Source organism: Aethalodelphis obliquidens, unplaced genomic scaffold (assembly GCF_003676395.1).
Source record: "Aethalodelphis obliquidens isolate GAN/ISIS:26980383/991018 unplaced genomic scaffold, ASM367639v1 scaffold9, whole genome shotgun sequence".
Taxonomy (NCBI): domain Eukaryota; kingdom Metazoa; phylum Chordata; class Mammalia; order Artiodactyla; family Delphinidae; genus Aethalodelphis; species Aethalodelphis obliquidens.
Window position 1 is genome coordinate 1,018,828 of NW_020837953.1, and position 23,745 is coordinate 1,042,572.

The 23,745-nt window shown below is 40.0% G+C and overlaps 1 protein-coding gene across 4 annotated transcripts in view; it reads right to left on the bottom strand.

The window, feature by feature from the left end:
- Positions 1-18,838, bottom strand: part of NFIA (nuclear factor I A) — a 392,758-nt gene extending 373,920 nt beyond the window's left edge. The window contains exons 1-2 of one of the 4 annotated variants that reach the window (XM_027108350.1): positions 18,196-18,838; positions 12,243-12,774 (exon numbers count right to left, since the gene is read on the bottom strand). In XM_027108350.1, the coding sequence (XP_026964151.1) occupies positions 12,243-12,774; positions 18,196-18,222 (559 nt within the window). In that variant the 5' untranslated portion in view covers positions 18,223-18,838. The remainder of the gene's footprint in view (positions 1-12,242; positions 12,775-18,195) is intronic. The other 3 variants (XM_027108349.1, XM_027108353.1, XM_027108351.1) reach the window with 3 other exon arrangements.
- Between the last annotated feature and the right edge of the window lie 4,907 nt (positions 18,839-23,745).

Here is a 23,745-nt window from a genome sequence, read left to right on the forward strand (position 1 = left end):
AAGTTTGCCTCACTTCTCATACTGTCAAACAAAGAAAAACGTCTTGCGTTCCATGATGTCCCCCATGTCACTGTGACTAATCCCCAACCATTTTTATTTACAGCGTTCAGAACGAGTTTCTATGACAATCCCATGCCACTCTCAATGTTACACACAAATTTTCTGCCTTTTGAAAATAATTACAGAACAAATCATTTGTTCTGCACTCTATACAAAGAAAAGCACATATATTAATGGCTGCAGAAACAGATTTCACTTTCAGATTAAACAACAAGCAGATATAACAGAGAACAAAAAATTTCCAATATTTGGGACCACCAGATTGCTGTTGGTGCTGTCGCTGTTTGTATTTCACTTATCAGACATGCAGTAGTTCTTCTCCTTTCTATCACCATCTGTACACACTTTCCCAAAGGACCCTCACAGCTGCCCCATTACCACACTAACACACACTCGTACACAGAGGACCCCTTAATACATTATCTGTTTTCTTCTCACAAGAGAAAGAAAGGCAGAGCAGCTTGAGAACTCGGACAACTTAAAATCCACTTCCACGTCAAAGTCTCAAGATCGCTACCTTTCTTCGGAGATGGAGCAAAATAGAGAATTTAAGTGGTTATGCTACTGGGACTTGGCTGTGTTTTAGGAACTACCAACTGCCAAATGAAATCACCATAGCTTGCTCTCAAGGCCTTCCCTTCCTTTCTGTTTGTTACTCCCTCATTCTCCTGCTGTTTAGTTTGCCTATAACTGTTTTATACCTCAGCATTACTCAAAGGATGTCCTTAAAAAAAAGTAGAACTTTTTTTTGTGCACCAGCTTTCTCTAGAGAAGACGTGCTATGGTGAACTATTAAATAATAGAAAACACCTGTGCCCTGTTCTGTGTCTGCTTAGGTTTTCTTTCCATTTACATAGGTATTTCTGACATAATAAAACCAAAAAGTTAACACTTAGTAGTAATATCACCAAATGATAGAATTCCTCCATGTACACCAATTGTACAGGAAAAAGGTAGTATCAACAACCAGTTCTGCAGATGTCTAAAACTTCTAATGGGCTATTAGTTGGGAGAATCCTAATTTTAAAACATTGAAAGCCTTAAAATCTTAGTTTCTGAGGAAAATTCATCTAAGATAGTAACAACTCATCTCCCAGTATTTTCTTCAGCTGTGTATTTTTGGCACCTAACACAGTGCCTAACAGATAGTGAGCGCTCAAAACATGTTTGCTGAACTGAGTTGCCAAGGACATGGTGGAAACTGTCAATAAAGGCAACCAAAATACATCTTCTATGCCAACACCAACCAAAGAGCATCCACCTTGATGCAAATGATAACAGGCCACAACTGCTCCTCAACTTATACAAGAATTTTCTATCTCCAGAGCTCCTGGGATGCATAGACTCAGTTTCTTCACCGGCAAAATGAAGGTTTCCTCTAAGTTTCCTTCAAGGTATAAAATTCTGAATCTATTAACAAACCAGGACAAGGTCTAGCTGCTCAGCACTTTTTAAACTTTAGAGAAAACAATGGTTTTCAGCACTATAATGTACTGCCAGAGAACAGTTTTAGCCCCATCCATAAATTCCAAGGCAGAGCTTAGGGAGTATGATAATACTGGGAAACACTTGAGAGAGAAAAACAGGCCATAAAAGGGTCAGACCTACTTACCAGCCCTAACCACTTACTAACCATGTACCATGGACACATTACTCAGCCTCTCTGTTTCTCAGCAGCATAAAGGCAATTATAAAAGCTCCCCTACCCAAAAGGTAAGGTTTATATGAAGAGCTAATAAAATAATGTATAAGAACCAACTTAAATATCATGGAGGTTAACGAGACTAGTCTGGGGTCTGACAGATCTGGCTTTCATCCTGGCTCTGCCACTACCATTGGCGTGACCTTGAGTGAGCTACGAGCACTCTCTGAACCTCTGTTTCCTGAATAACAGGAGTAAACCACAACAAAAGCCATCTACCAACTCCACTCGCCCCTACCACCCAACATGAAAAATTCTCCAAAACTTGGAGAAGTCCAAAAGGGAAACAAAACAGAAACAAAGAAACCCACATAAAGCCAAAGAAACCCATATCCACAATTCAGAAAACCAACAAAGCTAATCCTAAAAAATGGCAGCCAGCTATGTAAACCCCTTCAAGTGCCCAAAATATTTAAGAGTCTGTCACAGAATGCTCTAGCACAAAGCAAAACGTACCGTTGCAGCTGCTCTGCTCTCACTTTTTAAAAGGTGTCAGTAATAAAGGGCCAGACACGCAAATCCCTAAATGTGCATCTATGTTCCTCTCCCATCTAGCTGTCTCCCTCCAGTTCCGCTGTCTCATGACCCGGCCTCACTTACTCAGCATCACCCCCATCCCAGCACCTCTGAGGCTCAACTGCAAACAAAGTTAAAAGCTATGCATAATCAGTCATTAGATAGCAAAATTGAAAATGTCTCTCTTTGAAGAATCACAAAGCTTTCTGTCTGAAACCTCTGACCTTTCTGGAGAAATCACAGTCACTGTAGTTTAAAAATGTAGGTGGTAAAAGTACAAAGGATTACATTTATCCATTTTGCATGTTTGCCGTCTTTTCTGAGATGAGGGGCAAATAGCTTCAGAACAATTAGTTCTTCAACCCTAAAATTTCAGGCTGCAATAGCCTCATTCTCCAAGAACTGTATACATCCTGGGCCCAATGAGATGGCACTTTTCTGTTAATTTCTATTCCTACTTTATTTTACAGAAAATCTAAAATACATGATTTCAGAGCCTTTTTTTAAAAAAAAAAATAAGACTTTTGTCTATACAGTAAATGAGCCAAGAAAATAATAAAAATTCATTTGAATCTTCTTAAAAACCACTGTAATCCCTGATTGGGTCAGGAGGGTAAGGGACTTCTAAAAGTACATTTAAAAGAAAAAAGAATTCTTAATAAAAGTCCTTGTCACATATTAAGAGGCCATACAATAAAAGTACTGCAATGACTATCTTTCCCGGACAGGAACATACAACAATAGTTATGCTGTTGAAGAGCATCAAGTTACAAAGACTTCATTCTCAGAAGTTACTCGAAACTACTCTCCCAAAGAGAACCTCCACCATTTAAAAGAAGGGGAGAAAAAAACCAACTAAATGAATCGATCAGAAACTTTAGTAACTCAGTACTTTTTATATAAAAGACACCCATGCAAAAATCGTGCCACAGTCCTACAAAGATGCAGACAAGTTTTTGCCAAATTCTTATCCAGAATCCTTACTTCATCTTAAGTGTTTGTAACCCAACTTATCTTTAACTTCCAATTACTTAATGCTAAAAATATATTCTCAGGTATACACTGTTTTCCATCAACACTTTTTTATATCTAATATTATTTATGAATTATACTCAGCATAAAAGATGTTTACGATTTTCATTGTTCATCTGCTATTATATCTGAGCCCATACAGCTCTGCTGAATAGTATGCTACGAAGGTTTACATGCAGATGCACAGTATCTTAATTACTTATTCTACAGTAAGCTCTGTAAGCATCTCCATTCCTCATTCATTTGGAATGTTTAAAAATGCCACAAGAAGGGCTTGATGTCATCTTAACACTGAAATCCATCTGTCTATGGCCCTCTTTTGACTTTACTCCTTCTGCAGCCAAAATTTTCACAAAAGTTGATGAGAATTTGTCAACCTAAGGACTTGTAATGTCAGCTCCTTTGAAAGGCAATGGAATATTTGAAAGTGACAATGATGGGATCCCGTACATACAATATTCACTTTATGTGGGACCTTAAACTTAAATAACTAATCCCTTTAAAATTAAAATACATAGAATTCTAAATGCTTCCAATAGGGGAAGAGGAAAGAGGAAGGCACATAACACAGAAGAGACAGTTCTGAGTTTCCCATATTAATATGTCCCTAATTTTAAAAATCCAATTAAAATTGATATTGTAGCACCACAGTTCCTATTATCCACTGACAAATACCTTTCCCTACCAAAAATTACCCCTCGGATAAAGCTATATAACTCACCACAGATACATCTTCCCCAACAGCGTGAACATGTTGCATTAGCCAATCACAGGCTGGCAAAATTACAAAAGGAAATAAAATCACCCAAACCATAGCAACAAAGACAACAGCCTGACAATGGCAGATGCTACACAGACATACATACAAGTTGTTAAATCTTATTCATTTTTAAAATACATTTTATTGCTACTTTTATTTCATCTGGCTTTTATAACCCATAGAATATTTAAAAAATAGTCATTAAAATATTTACATCAATATATATGCTCTGAAAACTGTTTGTTTGTAAACTCATAAGCTATTGGGACCACCAGAAACACTCATTAGAGACATCAAAGGTAGGCAGTATGGAACCTGATGGAGAGGAAAATGGGGTGTGAGTCCTGTTTTTTATTATTGCAATCCTCTTTTGTTTCCAATTTAATCACTTTTATCACACACCTCAGTTCTCCCTTTCTGGGGTGACTGACATTCCACACCCTAACTTTTAGATTTATTAGCATTTCTAAAAAAAAAAGAAACTTAAAAAGAAAGTCACATTTCTATTTTATTCAATATAAGTTCAGTTCAGCAGCTTTTTAAAAAAATAAACACTAGAAGAATTCATACATAAAATGAATAGATGTAGTATGTTATAATTATAATCTTTTTTTCTATTTACAGTTATAAAATTCATGTTGAGTGAGGCTTTGAACTTCTGCACTAAAGTCATTAAGAACTAATCTTGCCGAAGTTTAAAGAAGTGAAAATAAGGGCATTAAATAAATCCATCAATAAATCAGTTAGTCATTTAAGGGCGTTAAAATGAAACTTTTCCCTATTTTCAATTTTCTTCCTTTGTCTTTTAAGTTAAAAAACAATTTTTTAACTAATAAAATTCCATTTTTGCTTTCCTTTAAATAATTACACACAGCCATAATCACAGAAACTTTTGGAAACAAAGTAAATTTAAAACTTTTAAATCTAATCATCAAAGGACGTTAGAAATACATATCTCTTGTGCATATTTTAAAATGCATAAAAATTTACCTAGTAAAATATTACATGCAATTCTGATTTTTAAAATAATGCTTGCTTTAATTCTCAATGGCTTACCAAAGCATCTAGAACCAATTCATCTAACTTCATCTTACAAAAAAAAAAATTCTTAAACCTGTGTTATAATGCTTCTATTCACTAAACTTCTACATTCTAAAAACAAGAAAGAACAAGTCATTCCAGATTTTTGACCCCAACACTAACAAGCATGAGACCATTTCTCCCTCTTCTAACCAAGTGTGGCTTCATTCTGCGGCTAAAACCAAACTCCACAGTAAAATATCTCCGTGGGAAAGGTTTGGATTTTGACTTTTTATTTCCCCTTTGACTCAAGGTGGGTGTGTGATACCACTTAAGTGACATCCAACGCCAGACAACAGGATATAGAGAGGGATACAGAATGGATCTGAATTTTGTTTTTAAAAGCATAGGATATGGAATCAGGAGGCCTGGGTTTAATCTTGCTCTGCACAAATCCCTTGGCACCTCTGAGACTTGATTTTCACCTGTCCAAACGGACAGTGAATTACTTATTTACAATACTCCTGTGAAGTTAAAGAAAAAAAATAAAAGAAAGCTACAATGTATGGCAAAACTTAGGACTGTACTTGCTGCAAAATAGACAATAAAAGTTATTTGTCTGGCTGCCTGCCTTCCTTCCTTCCATCCATCTCCTTCTCTCTACTCTCAATCGATTTAGGTCCAAAGTTTACCACTAGGAAAATATGTGTAAGACATGAAGACAAAGAGTTTAAGACAAATAGTTTAAAGTTCTCAAAAAACGTTAAAGCTATTCCACTTCTAACTCCAGTTATTATGATCATCCTGATCATTTCTGAGACTGAGATTAGCAATATATCACAGAACAACACTCGCCAAAATATATAACACAAATGAACTTATTTCTCTCAATCTTATCTCATTTAGTGTCTCTTACAAACAGAAAAGCAAAAATATCCTCTGCTACAAAGTAGCAGCAATTTGTCATTTGTGGAATTATTCCTTTGGCTCATAAGCCATGTTTATTTCACTAAAGTATTAATAAGAAGACTAATTCCATTAGATAAAATATACTTTTACCCTGTGGAATTATCATACCAAAACATGAAGCACTGTTTTCTAATATTTTAGGAAATGCCTAGGGAAAAAGCCATTTCTATCTTAGCAGCAGCTGGAGAATTCTGGTAAGTTCAGGGACACCAAAGTTTGGATCAATCATTTCTATCTTACAGTTGCCTTGGCGGGAGAGAGCTAAAATGTTGACAACACTGTAGGTTACCCCTTAAAAAGGAAAATGGTAATAATAATGAATATCTCAATAGCCCCTTTTCCAAGTTTATGCATGCCACAGTGTCCCTAACTAGACCCCTAGACCCTACAAAGAATTTTTGCAAAACTTTTCTTTCTAACAATCTGAATAGAAACTCCAAAGCCCCCAATAGGTCTCTTAATCTGAAGCATACTATGCAAAAATGATGGTGAGATGGATTATAAAATTCTCCACTAGATATCCTGCTGCTTGGGATCCTTTTACAGTCATTACTTAAACCAAAACACTTTTTAGAGCATCTCCATTTGCCATTCAGTTCACGGTTTTATGTTTCTCTTAACAAAGCATGTCAGTTTATTCATTCTCTTCCTCCTCCACCTGACTTCTTCTTCCTTCCCCTGACATCACCTTCCAAGGCTTTACAATTTATAATATATTTAAAAGCAAGATCTAACCTCTAAACGACCATGGGGAAATAATTGCTGAAATGACAACAAACTGGTGTTTAGCACATTCAATGAACGCAATCTGTATTTTATGTTTTTTCTTCTATTCTAACCTCAAAATTGTTTTCAATAATCTATATTAACATTTGTGAGCAATTAGAATTGTTGCTGCTTCTGTGCAAGTTTTAAAAAAACCGACAGGCTGTTCTGCATCCTCTGGAAGCAGCTTGAGGCCTTAACCAAGTAAAACAGCCAGTCCTACTGTGTATACCAGTGACCACAACAAAGGCTGTGGTTTCTCCCACACTAGCCCTAAATAGGTTCAAATTAATGCTATCCATCACTGGGTGGAAAAGCAGACAAGGCAAATCCAAGCCAGCAGCATTGGGAAATTTCTTACCACCACTCAAACCTCTGAGCCATAAATGAGCTGACCTCCCTTCTACTCAAGAACACCTATACCTCCCTATACCTCTACACTCTCTATCCTTCAACTTCCATCTTCCTCACTACATTCTAGATAAAGGGTATTGTTACTACGTTCTAAATAGAGGATATTGTTACTATCTTCAAGTTATGCAGAAAATACTCAAGGATATAAAAGCCATATTTAATCTCAAGTTTGTTGATTGATTGTGCTATCTCCCTTAAAGAATTAAAAGATAAACAGAAAGATAAATGACATTTTCTATAACTGTGTGCATATACCAATAAGTTACAGTAGATCAATCAGCCACAAAATCCACCTTTAGTTTAAGGTTAGAGTTTGAGATAGGGTGGTACTTACTGTCTTCATTAAATATCACTGTATATTAATCTTACCCCTTCTTTTTCCAAATATGTTTTTTTATTATTATAAATCACAGAAACTAACTACACAACTTTCTACTAAGGAGTTTATTAGGGTAATGAAGAAGTTTAATTCAATAATGTATAGTCTTGGATTTGAGTGTAAACACACATACACACAAACCCCTGTTAACAGAATATATTGAATATATTTTAGATATACAATCCTGCCACAAACTAACATGGTAAGTTACCTAAAAATTTAAAAATTATCATAATTAATTTGGCATAAAATTATAAACTGTAACAATCTAACATTATCAACTTAAATTTTTTTACAATTATTATTCTGTATGCACTGATAACCTTACACAGTTACACTGTGTTTAAGGTAGCAGCTTTTTAAAAAAAGAAATCATTCCCCCTACTCTAACCAGCACTCTGTGTGCAGCCTGGATGTGCACACACATGCACACGAAGCGCACACACGTTCCTACACAGACACTCCTAATCTTACACCTGCTCTGGAGCAGCAGGAAGTGAATTCTCAATCTGTCAACATGACCATCTGGTCTATCTGCATATCACGGCTTTCTCTATTACTATATGAAGGAATGGCAATCACGAAGCCAAATTACAACTAGAATGCACCTGAATGGGAGTCTCTCTCTCTCTGCTGAAATGGAATAATACGTGGCCTATCAGAGCAGAACTAGCAGTAATGTAAATAATTTGAAATGAGCGTTCAGGACAGCATAATTAAGTGGACAATATGGTACAGGTAATGTGGTCGTCAGTAACACCACTGTCAGGTTTCCAGGACCGGCACCAGGCTTCTCAGACACCGCAACTCTTTCAGTAAGCGACGGGACCTTTACTATTCCTGCCGAGCAACACTAAGTAAAGGTAGTAAAGGGAGACCATGGAAGCAATCCGTAACTATTAAACTAAAACACTACTGTGCAAACGCGTTCACTTTCTACCCTGAAACTAACAAGTACTCCTGCTACCATTAGGACAAGTTCAATTCGCTCCATCCCTGGCTAATTAGCAATTACAGCAACTACCTGACAAATTCTGGTCATGTATTAGTCTTTCAGAGTGAATTTTAAGGTAACTAAAAATACTTCCAATCTTAAAAAATTCCTCATCTGCAAAAAGTGAAGATGTTCATTGTGATTTAGCTTTGGGGCCTAATGCCACTCAAAAATTAGCAAAGGCCTTCATTGAATTAAACATAATTCTATTTGTTTAATTTTAGTTTTTAAACATCTCCACACAGCTACCTCAGCTTTCATTCTACCCGCAGCAGGTAATAACTATAAAAAGTCATTTTATGGCCTAGATACAGCAACCTACCTCTATCCAAGAGATGAGTCCTTAAAAAGTCTAACCTCTTACAAAATTTAACTAACTCAACAGAAAATCTTTCTAGAATCTGATTACATTACCAGAAGTTATACAGAAGCAGTTTGAAAAAAAAAAAAAAACTCTCCAGAAAGTTCTCGGTTGAGTGCCTACTAATGAACAAAGGTTAACTTTATCTAAAAGGTCAAATGCCTGGTGGCTAAGGTTATGACCTTAACAACTTAAATTGTGACCTTGCCACGTGCCGGGTATATTGTAGATTCTGATACAGATCATCTGGTAAAGACTGGTCATAAATTAGCTTTACTGTTACATGCCCACAAAGAACACCATTTACCACAATACCATAATATCTCAAAGTTGTCATATGATACATGGGAAGAACGACTCAAAGAGAGACCAAATTAAAGGCATAAAATGGTTTTACTCTTTTATACTTTTAATGAGATGAAATTCTCAGGCTTATGGAATCACTCCGATTTCATTACACTTGTTACTGGTTATCAGCCACAAAATTCACACAGTTCTAATGCCCCTGGATTTAGAGGAGAAGGAAAAGGAATGCAGTTTATGTATTGTATTTTAGCGTCTCAATACGTCTTAGAAAAATCACCTCCGCTTTTAAAAAACAATTGATTCTGCAGTAACTTCCAGTATTTACATGTGCGTTCTAAGATTTCAACTTCCTTCCCAAGAAGAGGCTGAGGCATGAAGCAATAATTATTATATGCATTTTTAGAAAGAAAAAAAAGGATCTTCCTGTGGCCATCAAGGGGGAAAAATGGCATTTTGGAAGAAAAAAAATACATGTAAAAGAAAGAGAGGAAAAAAAAAGACTATAGGTGAAAAGGCCACAATGGTTTTGGCATGTTTCTTGAAGCACATTTCAGAGTCTCTGCCTCCTGCCAATACTGGCAAGTTCTCAAAACTTTTAAGGAGGTAAAAACATTGTTTAGTGTTTACAAATCTTCAGCATTATAACAGATGCTTGTCAAATCAGTTGTATGTGAGTTGACCGATCTACCTCCTATTTGTATTGGCAGCTTCCCTTCCACAAATAACAGGTCTCTAAATCTCTTAAATCACATTTGAGATATTTTCAGACAAAAGGCCTTGAGCATCCCTCAGACCCATCCTGGTGCGCACAGAGGCGCCACGGCTGCGCAGGGAGAGCCAATGGCCTGTACTTGGCCACCGTTCAGGCGACCGAGGGATTCTGGGAGGCGCAGGAAAACCGAACCGAAAGGTAGTCTGATCCACAGTGCTGGCAATAAATCTTTCATAAGCAATAAGGATGCTAACTCTCCTAAGCAACAGTCTACCTGCCATTTTACCAACATCACCCTTCAGGTCATTGAAACCACAGCAACTATGATGGCTCAAGGGATCTGGAGCCACAGCACAGGCACAAACTGTCAATAGCGAGAGAGAATCCAACGTGAAACGGCGAGACCGAGGAAGGCCGTGTCTCTGTGAATCTAAGGGAAACGTTCACATCTAAAAATTAGAAGAGATGCTGCTCACACCAATAAACGCATAACAGGTATTTCGCTTTGATGTTACCTTGTAAGGAAGCACCTACCATGATGGGCATCACCCACTGACACCTGCAATTTCTTATATTGGTCCATTAGAGCATTTATTATGTTATTTACTTCTCCAAATATCAAAGAGATGAAACACAAGATTTTTAGAGAGTGCTCCCCCAAAGCATATAATACCCACAACTTTTTTTGCACCTTGTCCTAGTAGATTCTCCACTTATATATGCAAATAAATTTTGAAAAAATTTTAACTCTGCTTTTTCAATAGACAAAATAAAGTAACAACAATAGGGTTAACAGGGAGTTAAGAAAGGGCCACTTGTTCCTGTTCAGAGGTCATCTGAAAGGTGCTGCCTTTTCGTTTTCGCTACCCAGAACTGGCTAAAGCAACAGGCACTTCTTATAATTAAGTATACATTTTCAAAAACCCAAATAGTTGAAACACTTACAGATCACATCCTCTAAAATACTCATTTATCCCCTGCCAACAGAATGCAAATGATGATGTGACATGCTTGCAAAGTAAATTTCTCCAGTTTCTTATGTAAGGACGGATGGATAACAAAAGTTCTCTTTCTAAAACATATATTGAGAAAAATAATAGAATAGGATATCAGATGACTTCTAAGAGCTCATATTTTTAGAATTGAAAATGTTTTGCAAAACAATGGAGTATCGCTTTTACAGGTAACATCTTCTCTGTCCTTTATGGAAAAAAAATACATGAACCCCAAAACAACCTACTGGTAGGATTCCACAACCTTCTTTCTTCCATCTGGCTCAAGTAACTGCCATGAAGGTAATCTAGCAAGACCGATATGTACATATAAAAAGTCAACAAGTTTCACAAGACCTGAGCTTTCATGTAACACAATGAGCCTTTTGTCTAAAACAAGATGAGAGGAACAAAGTAAAAATGCATTATTTTATCCAGTCCTCAATAGTTTTATCCTGAATGCTATTCTGCATGCTGTAATATGCACAGGTAAAGCATGCCTTGAAAACCGCCTTGGAACAATAAAGAATTTTATTACAAATCAAGCAACTCACCAAATCAATTATCAATATCTATTTCTCAATGTGCTCATGAACTATACAGGTTTGGTTACTTTTAAGATTAATCTTTCCATCAATTACTTAAAGAATTGGTTTGTTTTTTCCTTTAGCTATTGTAAACAACACTAAGTATTCCTAATACAAAGCTACTAAGTTTGTACTAGTGTGATTTCCTTTTCCTTCATAAATGATCAGCGATTTGATAGCAATCTTACCTCCAACCTCTTCTTAATTAGCAGGGGGGTTCAAGAGACCCCAGTAGATAAAAACACTCCCAGAAGAAAAGCAACTAAAAATATTGCCTCACTACCAAACTAAACGCTTTTTAACTAGATCACTTGCCAGTTAAAACAGACTCTTTCTTACAAGGGTTTTTATAAGACTTCTCTCACCCCTCATCAAAAAACGTGATTTAAACATATCCCATAACTGACTACTAACACCTCTGAGAACACTACTTGACAAAAGAACTAAACTTAGCGAGAATGCTCTCCAAGCTATGCTTTTCCACCTGAATGAAGGTGGAACCTCAAACAATGGAGGATCTGGCTACTCTGATGTTGGTCTACCTTGGATACCACACCGTCCATGTGGACATGGCCTGCCGTAGGGAGCTCGGGAATGGCCCAGCACATACAGAGGTCATCAGGAAAAAAAGCACACGCGAGAAAGTGGACCGACTTTTCACCATTGCACTTACCTGCTGCATGCACAAAGTATGCCAAATATAAATCGAGTTCCTTAACAGAAACCCCTATGTGATGGGGCTGGACACAGAGCCCTGGATTAGAGCACTGCGGGGACTTTACAAGGCGCTCGCCATCAGTACTTTCAAGCGGAATACCTTTAAATAAAATCACCATAACAAGGTCCAACCTCCAGACTTTATCTGCCTGGCGGAGGCAGTCAATTCTTCGCATCTTGCCTTTCTGGTCTGGGTTGGAAAGAACACAACACGGAGGCTTTTTCCCTGTGACTGTAAGAACAAAATCCTCTCGGTACTCAGGTCGGATATCTTTCCGCAACTTGGCCAGAAGTCGAGATGCCCACTTCTGCTTGACCTCTGGTTTTTCACTTAGCAACTCATCCTTCACGGCTCTCTCTTCTTCTTTTGACATACGCTTTTCATGTTTTTTGAAGTATTTTCGTTTTCGGGCCTGCAGGTTGAACCATGTGTAGGCGAAGGCTCGGACGTGGGGCAGAAGTGCTTCGATGAAAGGATGAAATTCATCCTGAGGAAACGAATGAAGACAAAAATATAACTATAATGAAAACAAAAGGCAACAACGCTTCTTCAGGTGTTCACCTTTAAAAAAATATATCCTTATTTCACTTGAAATTTGATTCAAGCATTATGTTACCAAAATCATACGTGGGATCCCTTTGGGAAGTCCAAGAGGGGGGAAAAAAAATTCATCGGTGTCATGTCTCACAATCTTAAAGAAGAAAACTGTTAAAAAGTAAAAAATGTTTTGTTATGTTCACGGAAGTGTACCAGGTTCTATTGTCGGGCCTAGGTCCCAGGTTCCTTAGACAGTAAGTGAAGTTTATCGAAATGTTTATAACAACATATAATCTTAACCCTATTTCAAGGAAGGCATATCTAATTTTGCTCCAGCCTTGACCTCACTACTTGTAGTACAGCCAGGGCTCGGCGGCCAGATTGGCAAATCCTAAACATTTAGATGCCAGTCAATGTTTATGGAAGTCTAGGAGCAAAAATCATCTCTACGATCAATGGAAACAAAGACTTTCCCCTCTAAAAGTAGACTCTGATGTAGACTCTGATCTGTTTCTTAGTCATTTTGGTAACATCTAATTCCTTTCTAAGTATTAGTTACACACAATTTTTTTTAGTCAAAAACTTAGAAAAATTTGGCAGGTCCATATACAAAAGAAGAGATGGATTTGATATTCACCAGACTAAAATAAAAGATCTATGTTCAAGACATAATTGCTGATATTATAGAAATGAAACAAAACAGGGAAAAAAGGAAAAAAAAAAAACAAAGAAAAGCGTACAAGCCAGATAGTAAAGAATGCGTCACTGTGACAACACGGTTGCAACTAAACACATTCAATTTACTGATCTGATTGTGAAATACCTTCAGTAATAATCATTCTGAAAAAACAGAATACTCACTCAAATTTTGAAAATAATATTTCAGGCTTTTTCTCACAGAGAAACAGGGAACCTGGTATATTCAATGTTTACGAGACTCCCGGGAAACCCTCATGGTTGCCTCTTAAAATCCAAGTAATTTGAAAATAAAATTGAATTTAAAACATTTAAATTTTTCTTACTGTTTTATGGAAAATGTTTGATTCTTTTACTTGACATTTTCTTAGGAAGTAGAAATATAAAATTAAAGAAAAATTAAACAGTAACTCCACAAAGCTTTCTGAGTACATCTAACTTTTGATTAACCAACCCACAGTAATCTTACTAATCTTAACTTCTCTCCACCGCACAACCCTCCCCCCAAAAGATAAATTATTTACTTTCAAATAAATGAGGATAAGAAAACCAAAGAGATATTTGATGACTTTTTTTAAAAGGGTGTAGGACAGACAAATATAAAATGCATTCTTTTTTGGTTTGTAATATCCATCTAAATATATTTTGGAGGCACAAGTAACTGTAATGTCCAAAATATTATTACTATTAAAGCAATTATTAATTTTTAAATGTTCAAATATAAACTGAGTGCTTAAAATTGGTGAAATACTTTAACAATCAAGCCTGTTAAAATATTGTAAGTTATAATCAATCACTTAAACACTACATATGACTTTTTTTTTAAAGTAAGGTTATATTAATATAATACACACTAAATCATTTCAATAATCAACATTTTTTTTTCCTCTCTCAACAAATTTCAGGCTCCGTATTTCAAGTTTAGGTTTGAAAACTGCTCTTTTTCAATAAAAGAATCCAAAAGAGAAGTCAGCTTTCACAACACATGTGCATTCTTTAAGTGGAGGAAAAAACAGAGAAAAATACAAGAATTCTATTATTCTTCCCCATACACCATTAGCACTTTAAAATTTCTGATGCTTGAGAATCTTTCCTATTGCCGTACTTTAGAAGAGAGAAATGGGGTGGGGGGAGCATTTTTCAAGTCACAGTTTATCTATAAGGTATACGCCAAACTGCAAAGCATTTAAACATTACTAAATTCTGAGCTCATCCTTGAAATGCTCTAAAATACATAAATTTGGGGTTTGAAACAGTCCTTCACATTGACTGATTTTCTTATATACACAAGACATGCTAGGGACCAAGGCTCTGTGGAATTATGCAAAGAACGCCCGGAGTCTACCTTAACTACAAAGTGAGCTTTCACCAAAATGAGGATTTCATTTTAAAGTCTCAGCCCCATTTTAAAATGCAAAGAATAACTTAGCTCCAAACAATTCATATTTATGTCAAAACCTTGTCATATTAAAGAGCTTTATTAATGATGATAAACATTTAAAATAAACCTTCTAATGTGACATTTAAGTGTTCGAAGATACTCCCAATATGCTTCTCAGAGAACTGCGAACTGCGTGCATTCGTGTTCAAAAGGATTTTGTTTACCTGCCAACCAACTGCCCATATATCTCATCATAAAAATCCTTAAATGAGGCCAACTATCTCAACTAATCATTAAGAATAATCTAAGTTCCCAGTTTTACATCAAAAGTATTTACAAGTTATTACTCCCCAAAGGTCTTAAGAATGTGCCAATAAAAGTGCACAATATTTTGTATGACTCTTACTCACATACACAAGGAAAGGGCTAGTTATACTTCTCAATGCACAATTAGAAATATTCCAGAACATCAAAACTAAAGAACATCATTCACTTGCAGGAAATGCCCAGGCACAGCATAAATTAGTTTAAAAACAAAACAGTATGCCCTTATAAAGCATGTTGTTGCACATATCGCCATAAGCTATATAATATTTCAAAATATTCAAGAGAAAACAAAGAATATTTTACGTTATGTACTCAGTGAGAAAGTTATGGGCCACCAATAAAAACAAACCTGAAAACCTGTTTCTAAAGTGGTAGGACTTTGAATCAGCATCTTCGACGTTCATCTGTTTGTAAGTAAGCCAAGTTTCGGAACCACGGAATGCTGATATTTTTGGAACTACTTCTTTCAAAGGTTCACCTATAAATTTCTACTGTTACCATTCTATGACCAGGTACATGATTTGGTTAAGATGTGTCCACATGGATTAAAATACGATGTCTGGAATTTTCCTGATAAAGTTTTTAAAAATTGCACACGTATATGGATTTTATTCTTTCATTTAGAGTAATTTTTATCACTGCGCTTTACTGGACTTTCTTTAATGACCAATAAACTACCTAAGTTTTTCTTTTTAAAACTGGCTCTAAAGCTTTATAAATATTCCGGCAAGTTAAATAAATTGTGAATCAATTTCTAAAAGAAGAACTCATAAAATATATGGCCCTCATTCACTATTTAGTGTACATTCTCTTTACAAACTGTTACACTAAGTAAGCGTTTCTCTTAGTGGTGTTTCCAGAAGAAGGCCTACTAAATGTCACTGCCAAATAGGTTTAAAAAAAAAAAAAAAAAACTTTCTTAATGTGATAATAGCTCATGAACCAAAAGAATCCAACTTTGTTAAATACCTGACTATGCCCTGGGCCTGCATGGGTACACAGGTATCCTCATGTATGCACCATCCCAAAATACAAATTTATCTATTGAGAGCTCACTGGCGAAGACGCTAATGTGTCTGCTAAGGTCCTTCCCCACTAGGGCAGCACACTGGTATTATCTACCAGTTCTACGTGTTGCAAACTTTTGCCAGCTAGAACTTCAGCCTTTGAATCTCAGCATTTTCACTGTAGTCATAACTCATTCAAATTATCTTACACTTTGCATCTTATCCATATGCAATTGTGAACCTTGCCAAAACTGGTTGGAAAAGTTTCATTCCATACTTCCACGAGTTACTAAAATAGGAACTTTGGAAGTTTGTTAGGGAAAAATAAAAAACTTTTACAATAACTAAAAGCAACTGCTATCCATTATTAATGCTAGGCCTAAATCCCAAACAGACCATTTCAACATAGAAGATGCATTTAAGAGTCTTCTGAGATCAAATAGCCGGTAGATGACTGTTAGATATTGCAATAAGAAGGCATGTCATGTGGGAAATGAATCCAGAAACTAGAGAGGAGAGAAGAAACTATGGATACTTTTTAGTCTTCCAGAAAGTATTCCGGTTAAACCGTTATCTCCTGCTAAATGAAAGCAAGAGGTGGTAGCAGGTTTTTGAAGGGAGTGGTGAATAAACATTTTATATGAAGCATACAAACTTCATCTAGGTGATTAATGGTCAGATCGCAATGTACCAAATCAGTATGAAGGCTCACACTTTTCTTCAAAAAAATTTTAGCGCAAGATCACTTTAGCTTCATGCCTTTTACTCAAAGAAAATAAATAATATATTCAAAAGGGACCAAACTTGGGGCCGTGAAGTAGCAATATTTTGCCTGGGGGTGGTGCAGACAAGGGAGGGATGGAAAGGGAGGGCATGGAAAGGAGAGGCGCTGGGGCGACAGAGACCCACGCTCCGAGTTAGGTCGGAGGGAAAAGTTGCCCCCGTCCTGTGCGCTGGGCGCCCCGAGTCGCGCGGCAGCAGCGGGAGGCGGCGGCGGCGGCGGCGGCGGGGGGGGTGGGGGGGAGTCGCGTCCGGCCCGGCCGCCGCTCAGGCTCGCGGCCGGTAGCCCAACTCCGCCCGGCGCGCCCCGGCCCGCGGCCTCCGTCGCTCGCCGACCCGCGCAGCGTGGGCTCGTCCCGACACCGAAACTTTCGCTCGGGAAAGCGAGCGGGCGACTGGCGGCGAGGACGCAGGCTCCACCCGGCCGGCGCGGGGGGACGCGGGGCCACGCAGCTCCGCTCCGCCGAGCCCCGGGACCGGCTCGCCGCCGCCCGCCCATGCCCAAGGGGCGCTGTCCCGGCGGGGGCCCTGGCCCGCGTCCCTCCCGCGGCCGGACCCCAAAGGCTGACAAACAATAAACAAAAGTAAGAGTTTGGGGAGGCTGCTGCGGCGCGGGCTCAGCGGGCGGGCAGCGGGCGCGGGGACCCGAGTTCTCCCGCAGCCAGGGGTGCAGCGGCCCCGAGAGTGCGGGGCGTGCTGGGGGCTCCGTCGGCGGCCCCCTCCCCGGGCGCCGCGTTAACTACAGAAACCGGCCTCGCGCCTGCAGAAACGCTGAGTCCAGATTTCAGCGTGTCATGGGCTGCAACCCCGCCGAAACACGTGCGGGGCGTCCGAAAACACCGCCGTTCCGCAGTCAATCGCCCCGATATTAATTAACGCATTAATAAGAGGGCGCCATTAGCCATGTGCCCACACAAATGGCCGTGCAAGAGGAATGCACCCGCATGGAAACAAAGTTACTTTCTTAAAGCTGTATTTCTCCACCACCCCCCCGCCACGAGCATACGCGCACACACACACACACACACACACCCCGAAACACGCGCAGACACGGGCACACCCCGAGACACATGTCCCGGGCCCTGCTGGCGCCGGGGTCCCCGGCACCCCCGGCCCGGCTCCAGGTCGGCCCCCCCCACTCCGACCCCCACAGCCCCTCCGCATCCAAACAGCTGCTTACCTGGGTGAGACAGAGCGGAGAATACATCACTGCCCGGCGGTGGGGTGTGCGTGTGCGTCTGGGTGTGCGGTTTGGAGGTGTGCGTGAGTGCGGGTGAGAAAGGAGAAAGAGGGAGAGAGGAGGAGAGAGAGAGAAGGGGGGAGAAAAAAAAATCAAGCCTGCTTCTTGCGTTCACATTTCCAACTCGGCTCAACTGCAGCCAGCCAGCGCTATTGCCGCTCCATGAGCTGAACTTTAACCCCGCCTAGAGTTTCCCTACACTCCACTATACATGTCTACTGTACGCGGGCGTTAAAGGCATAGCGCACCCTTTCCAGCTCCCGCGCCCGCCGGCCGGGTGCCCGCGAGCTGCCCGCGCGCCCGCCTCCGCCTCCGCTCTGCACCGCACCGCACGGCCGCCGCCCGCTCGCGCCGCCGCGGGGGGGTGGGGGGGCGGTGTGGGGGAGGGGGCGGCTGCGGCGCCGCGCGGCCAGCCGGGTCCCGAGCCTCCGCGGCCGCTCGCGCTCGCTCCTCTCTCGCTCCCTCGCTCGCTCCCTGGCTCGCTCGCTCGCTCGCTCGGCACCCCCCTCCGCCCCCCCCGTCCCCGCTCAGCGCATTACTGGGTAACGCAGTGAGGAGCAGTTACAGTCTGTACTCCCGGGCAGCTATAGGCTGCCACAGGATGTGCTTAAGCAAACAAAACTACTTTTCCTCGTTCCCATCCCCCAACCCCCGCCGCAGACCTTCGCGGACCTCGGTGGAGGACTTGGGCAACTTTGCCAGGTTGCCCTGCACCCCTCGGTTCGCTGCGTGGGCACGTAGAGAACCGCGGAGAAGGCGGGGGGGGGGGCAAATTTGCATGTATGCAAATATTTTTTAAAAATCAGACCTCCTAGGTAACTTTTGTTCCCTTCTGAAATGCGGTACGGCTCAAAGCATTGTAGTCTCTCCAACGAAGCTTTTTGTGGGAATAGATCGTCGGCAGAGGTAATTATGCACAAAATCCTGCAAACTTTGTGCAGCTTCAGTCCTATGGCCTCCAGAAGCGGGGGTGGTGGGGGAAATTTTCACAAGGAAGATTCACCGGATTTGGGGGCTGGGGGGGGTGGTGTCTGGAGAAAGGGAGGCGGAGATTAACTAGCTTTCTCCCTCCCAGGACTGTGAAACTAGTGGGTTTGAACACAGACGCCATAGAAAAAGTTCTATCACGTTCAGAAACAACAGTGGTTTAGCTATGACATCTTTCTCTTTTTAGGAAGAAAAAAAAATGTGAAAGGGATGTCCCCTTAGGGAAGGGTGATATTCTGGTCCACAAACACGTGCCCAGAACTAGACACATGCTATCATTACTGTCCCTGTTCCTGAGACACCTCTGGAAGGGTGCCTTTTAAGAATCCCCTCTTTTTCCCTCCTCCAGGTAATAGTTCTTAAAATGGAAAAGAGCTTCCTGCAATTATTTTAGGTTTGCTAAAGTATTGTTTTGGCAAAAGAGGGGGTGGTTTTTAGGGTTTGGCAAGTTGCCAATAAGCCTGCTTTTCCAGTTTTTTTTAACCTCATATTTTCTCTCTAGGCTGTCTTCACTGATGGGAAAGAAAAAAAAAAGTATACCTCCTTCCTCCAAACCCCCATCCCATTTCTTCCTCCTCATCTCCCTCACTCTAGTTTGCAGCCTGCTGCATTTTCTAATCCTTCTCAAGATTCCAAAAGGAAAGACGACTGTATCACGTTAAAGGCTCTGGCACACAGACGGGGGAATCTGCACCTTGGTAGAGGTTACACAGCTAGAGAGCCTCTGAAAAGAGGAAATTACTGTAGGAATGCCCACTCAGCATGTGAGGGTGAGGTGACATGTTAAGGCCACTCTCATTCAGACTCTCCCCCACCCCACCCCCTTTTTAAAAGTAAGGAGCAAGAAATATGCTACTGGAGAAAACAAAGTTCTCTGAAATAGTCTGCATCTTTCTAACGTGATTTTATGCTTGTTCTCCAGTTACTTTATTGCCAGAATAATTCCTGAATTCTCAAGAGACCATTTTCACACGCGCCCCCCACCCCGCTTCTAAATCTCCTTGGAAAACTCTGATTATTTATTAAGGGGTGAGGGGAAATAATGACTTAAACCTTTAATGAGAGAGCCCCGTCTTCCCAAACTACACAACTGCTTTTCCTTGGTTCCTCTTGGATTATCAGTAGGGGAGAAACGTCCTAAATGTCAAGCCGAATAACGGAGACAACATCCCTGGCCACGAAAACCCTCGCTGGGATCTATAACTTCAACGCGCTCCAAGTTTCCTCGATAGAAGTTTCTGGCTGACGGTTCCAACATGTAACTGAGGCACAGTGAGAAGTTATTGTTCCGAGTGTGTACTCTTGGGAAGCTTTCTTCCAGAGCAGATTAAAATCTTTCTTTTGGTGTGTTAAAAGATAGACTTCACATCTGCCTCTTCCCAAAACAGCAAAGATGCTGACTTTTAATTGAATCTCAAAAAAAAGGAAAATAATTTTTTAGAAAGGGCTGGCACGTCGCCCTGGTTTAAAAAAAAATGGGGAAAGAAATTTAATGCTGCTATTTCTACTTTGAAAACTTCTTTTGTTGCACCAGTGGATGTGCCCGCGATTTCCAGCTTTCTGCGGTTAGCAATATTATCTTAAGTAACTTTTGGCGCCCTTCGTAAGACTTTTGGATATGGGACGATTGTTTGCGCCCTCTAGGCAAGGGCTGGATCCAAGTTCAGCACCAAAGCCCTGCACATCCGCTCCTGCTTTCTCTCCTACCTCCGCCAGCTCCCGCTCCCTCCCCCGCGGGAGGTGGGGGGGTGGGCCGGCGGGGGAAACACTACAAAGCACAGTTCCAACTACAGCCTTTGGAAACAGGACTGCGAAAAATACAGTAGAAGAGTTACAGTTACAGAGAGGCTTCTGGTAACTTTCTCTCCAACAGGCATAAATTTAAACACACAAAGAAACAGATGTTCCTCAAAGGGCAGACTGGGGGTAGAAAACCCTTCCACCTCTCCCTACGTCCCAAGTTGCAAAAGTAAATCCTTGTCCAGAGTTCACAAAGATACTAAGACCCTTGAAAGAGAACAGGGATGGAGGGCGAAGAGAAGAAAGAAAGGTTAGTAGAGAGAACAGTATAGGAAACACAGGTGAAGTACAAAAACTAGTTTACTGCAATCGTATAAGTGACCCATTGTTAGGAAGGATAAACCCCTTATTGGAAATAACCACTCCAGTCATTTATTTTGCAAGTGCTAGGCGGCTGCCTTGAAATGGGATTGTCTCTGCGCAAAGGAGGCTCCTGTCATGCTCTCTGCTATCCATATTCTCCCTGGCACAGAGCCCAGCCTTGCATTTGCTGTGTTTTATTTGCAGAAATGTTACCTTGCCAGTTTTAGTGAAATCCTCTTAGATATATAAATTATGTCAATAAGGTTTCACTTATATGTACATCTCAAATACCTCTCATTTTGGAGGTTACTTAATAGGAAGATCTTATTAATATGATTTAGATTTTAATGTACAAAGCAATGAAGGTAAAATTGGGGTTTGTAAGTGACAACGCCATTTACTCTAGTTCCTACCAAGACTAACTTTATTACTAGCAGCTTCCAACATTTTTCTTCTCTAGTTTTTTGACCTACAGTCACTTGTGTGCAGATTTTCTTATATGCATATATTCCTAAATTGAATCATGTTCCTGAACTGAGCATCCAAGTGGATTCTTACATCAGATTTCCAGGCCAGATTTGATTAGAATGCCTAAAGCCCTGGGAAATAGCTCAATGGGAATTTAAGCCAAAGATGGGAAAGAGCCTATATTATTTTCCATTCACTTCCCAACAGAATTAGGTGTCTACACAGCTCAGAGGGAAGGAAGAGATGGATATATTTTAGTCAGAGGCTGCCAGTTACTGTCTCCAAGACAAGCTACCACAGTTGGTTTCCACTGGATTGGTGTCAAAGACTTGTCCAAGAGGCCAGACTCCAGCTAAGAGTTAGGGAGTCAGCAATCTTCCACACACACCCTCCACAGGGGTTGTTGTGGTAACAAGAAGAAACGTGAACTTGGCCAGTCTCAAGATCCTATTCGCTACTGACCATATATTTAAACAGAATTCAAGAAAAGTCAAGAACAACACTCTCTTTCTCCCCATCTTCCTTTCAAATGTATAAAACAGCTGTCAGTCCACCTGTGAAACAGTCTCTCTCCCTTAAAACTGTTGTTTAGAGTTCAAGAGAGGCTTGCCTATTCCTTCAAAGTACCTGAAAAGCCAAAGCTTCTAAGATAATCAGAGTAAGACGTTTTGCAAGGCTAATTGTGCAATATATTACTTCCCAAAGCTCACTACAGTCCCAGTTTTCAAGCCACACATTTTTAAAAGTTGAACCTCACCTTCCACAACCATTAACAACTTCCCTGAATTTACAAATAACAATTCATGCAAAGTTAAAGATTTCTCTAGCAGAATTTTTTAAAACTTTTCCCAAAAGGCAAAGAAGAAGGCATACAATTCACGCAAAACAAGACAAAACAAAACCCACGCTGTTTTGGTTTTTTTTTTTTTTTTCTTAAACTCGAAAACTCTTTCCTATTGTGTTTGCTAAATCCGGAAGAGCTTGTAGCTTTGACAGCTTGAACCGCACCATCCCCTTCAGAGCCGCAGAGAACTTCAGATCTTCTCTGCCCGGCCCCCTCTGGCTGTTGCGAGCCATTGTACACCCATGCTTGGATATGATTGGATAAAGCTTTTGTCAATCTCCCATGTTGTCCCATTGATTAGAGGATCGAATAGTCAATTACTCTCTGGGTCCAGACATTTCTTTTCGGGTTAGGTTGACTGCTGAGGCCAGACGTCTTTTTACAGAACAGAGCACGTACAGGATTTTTTCCCCCCTTCTGGAACCGAGCAAGCGCTAGGAGGAAAAAAATCTGTCAAGCTCAGCAATTTTTTCAAATCTCGGGGAGGAAAGAAAAAAAAAAAAGGAAACCCGGTCCCTGATGCACATAGCAAAAAAGAAAGAAAAAAAAAGCCATCCACAAAGCTACATCTTTAAAACAAAACCATTACAATAGACATTTACCCAGCAGTCACTTCAATGCATATGCAAGCTAGAGAAATTTTAAAGTCTTAGCCATTAAACAAAATCATTCTACCATTATTGTTTATAAAACACATATCGTATAAACGCAAAATAGAAAGTTTAAAGATGTACCACGTACCACTGCAATGTAAAAAGAGTACGTGAGAAACTTTAAAATGTTCGGACGAATTGCTTCATTTGTTGTCCCCATTTTTTTTTTTGCATGAGAAAAGATATCTAAATAAACTTGGAACCGTTGAAAACCCGGAAGAGATTTTTTTTTTAAGCTGTTGGCCAATTGCAGGCTTCTTGGAGATTTTTTTTTTTTTTTTTTTTTTTTTACTCCAAATCAGGAGGCTTTTGCAATTGCAACGCGCGCTCTCTGCCTCTCTCACTGTCTCTCCTCTTTTGAAAGCGATCCAACCCCGGCTGGCTGGTTCTCAGATTCTCTCTGGTTTTGCCTTGTGTGCTTTGGATTGTACGAGA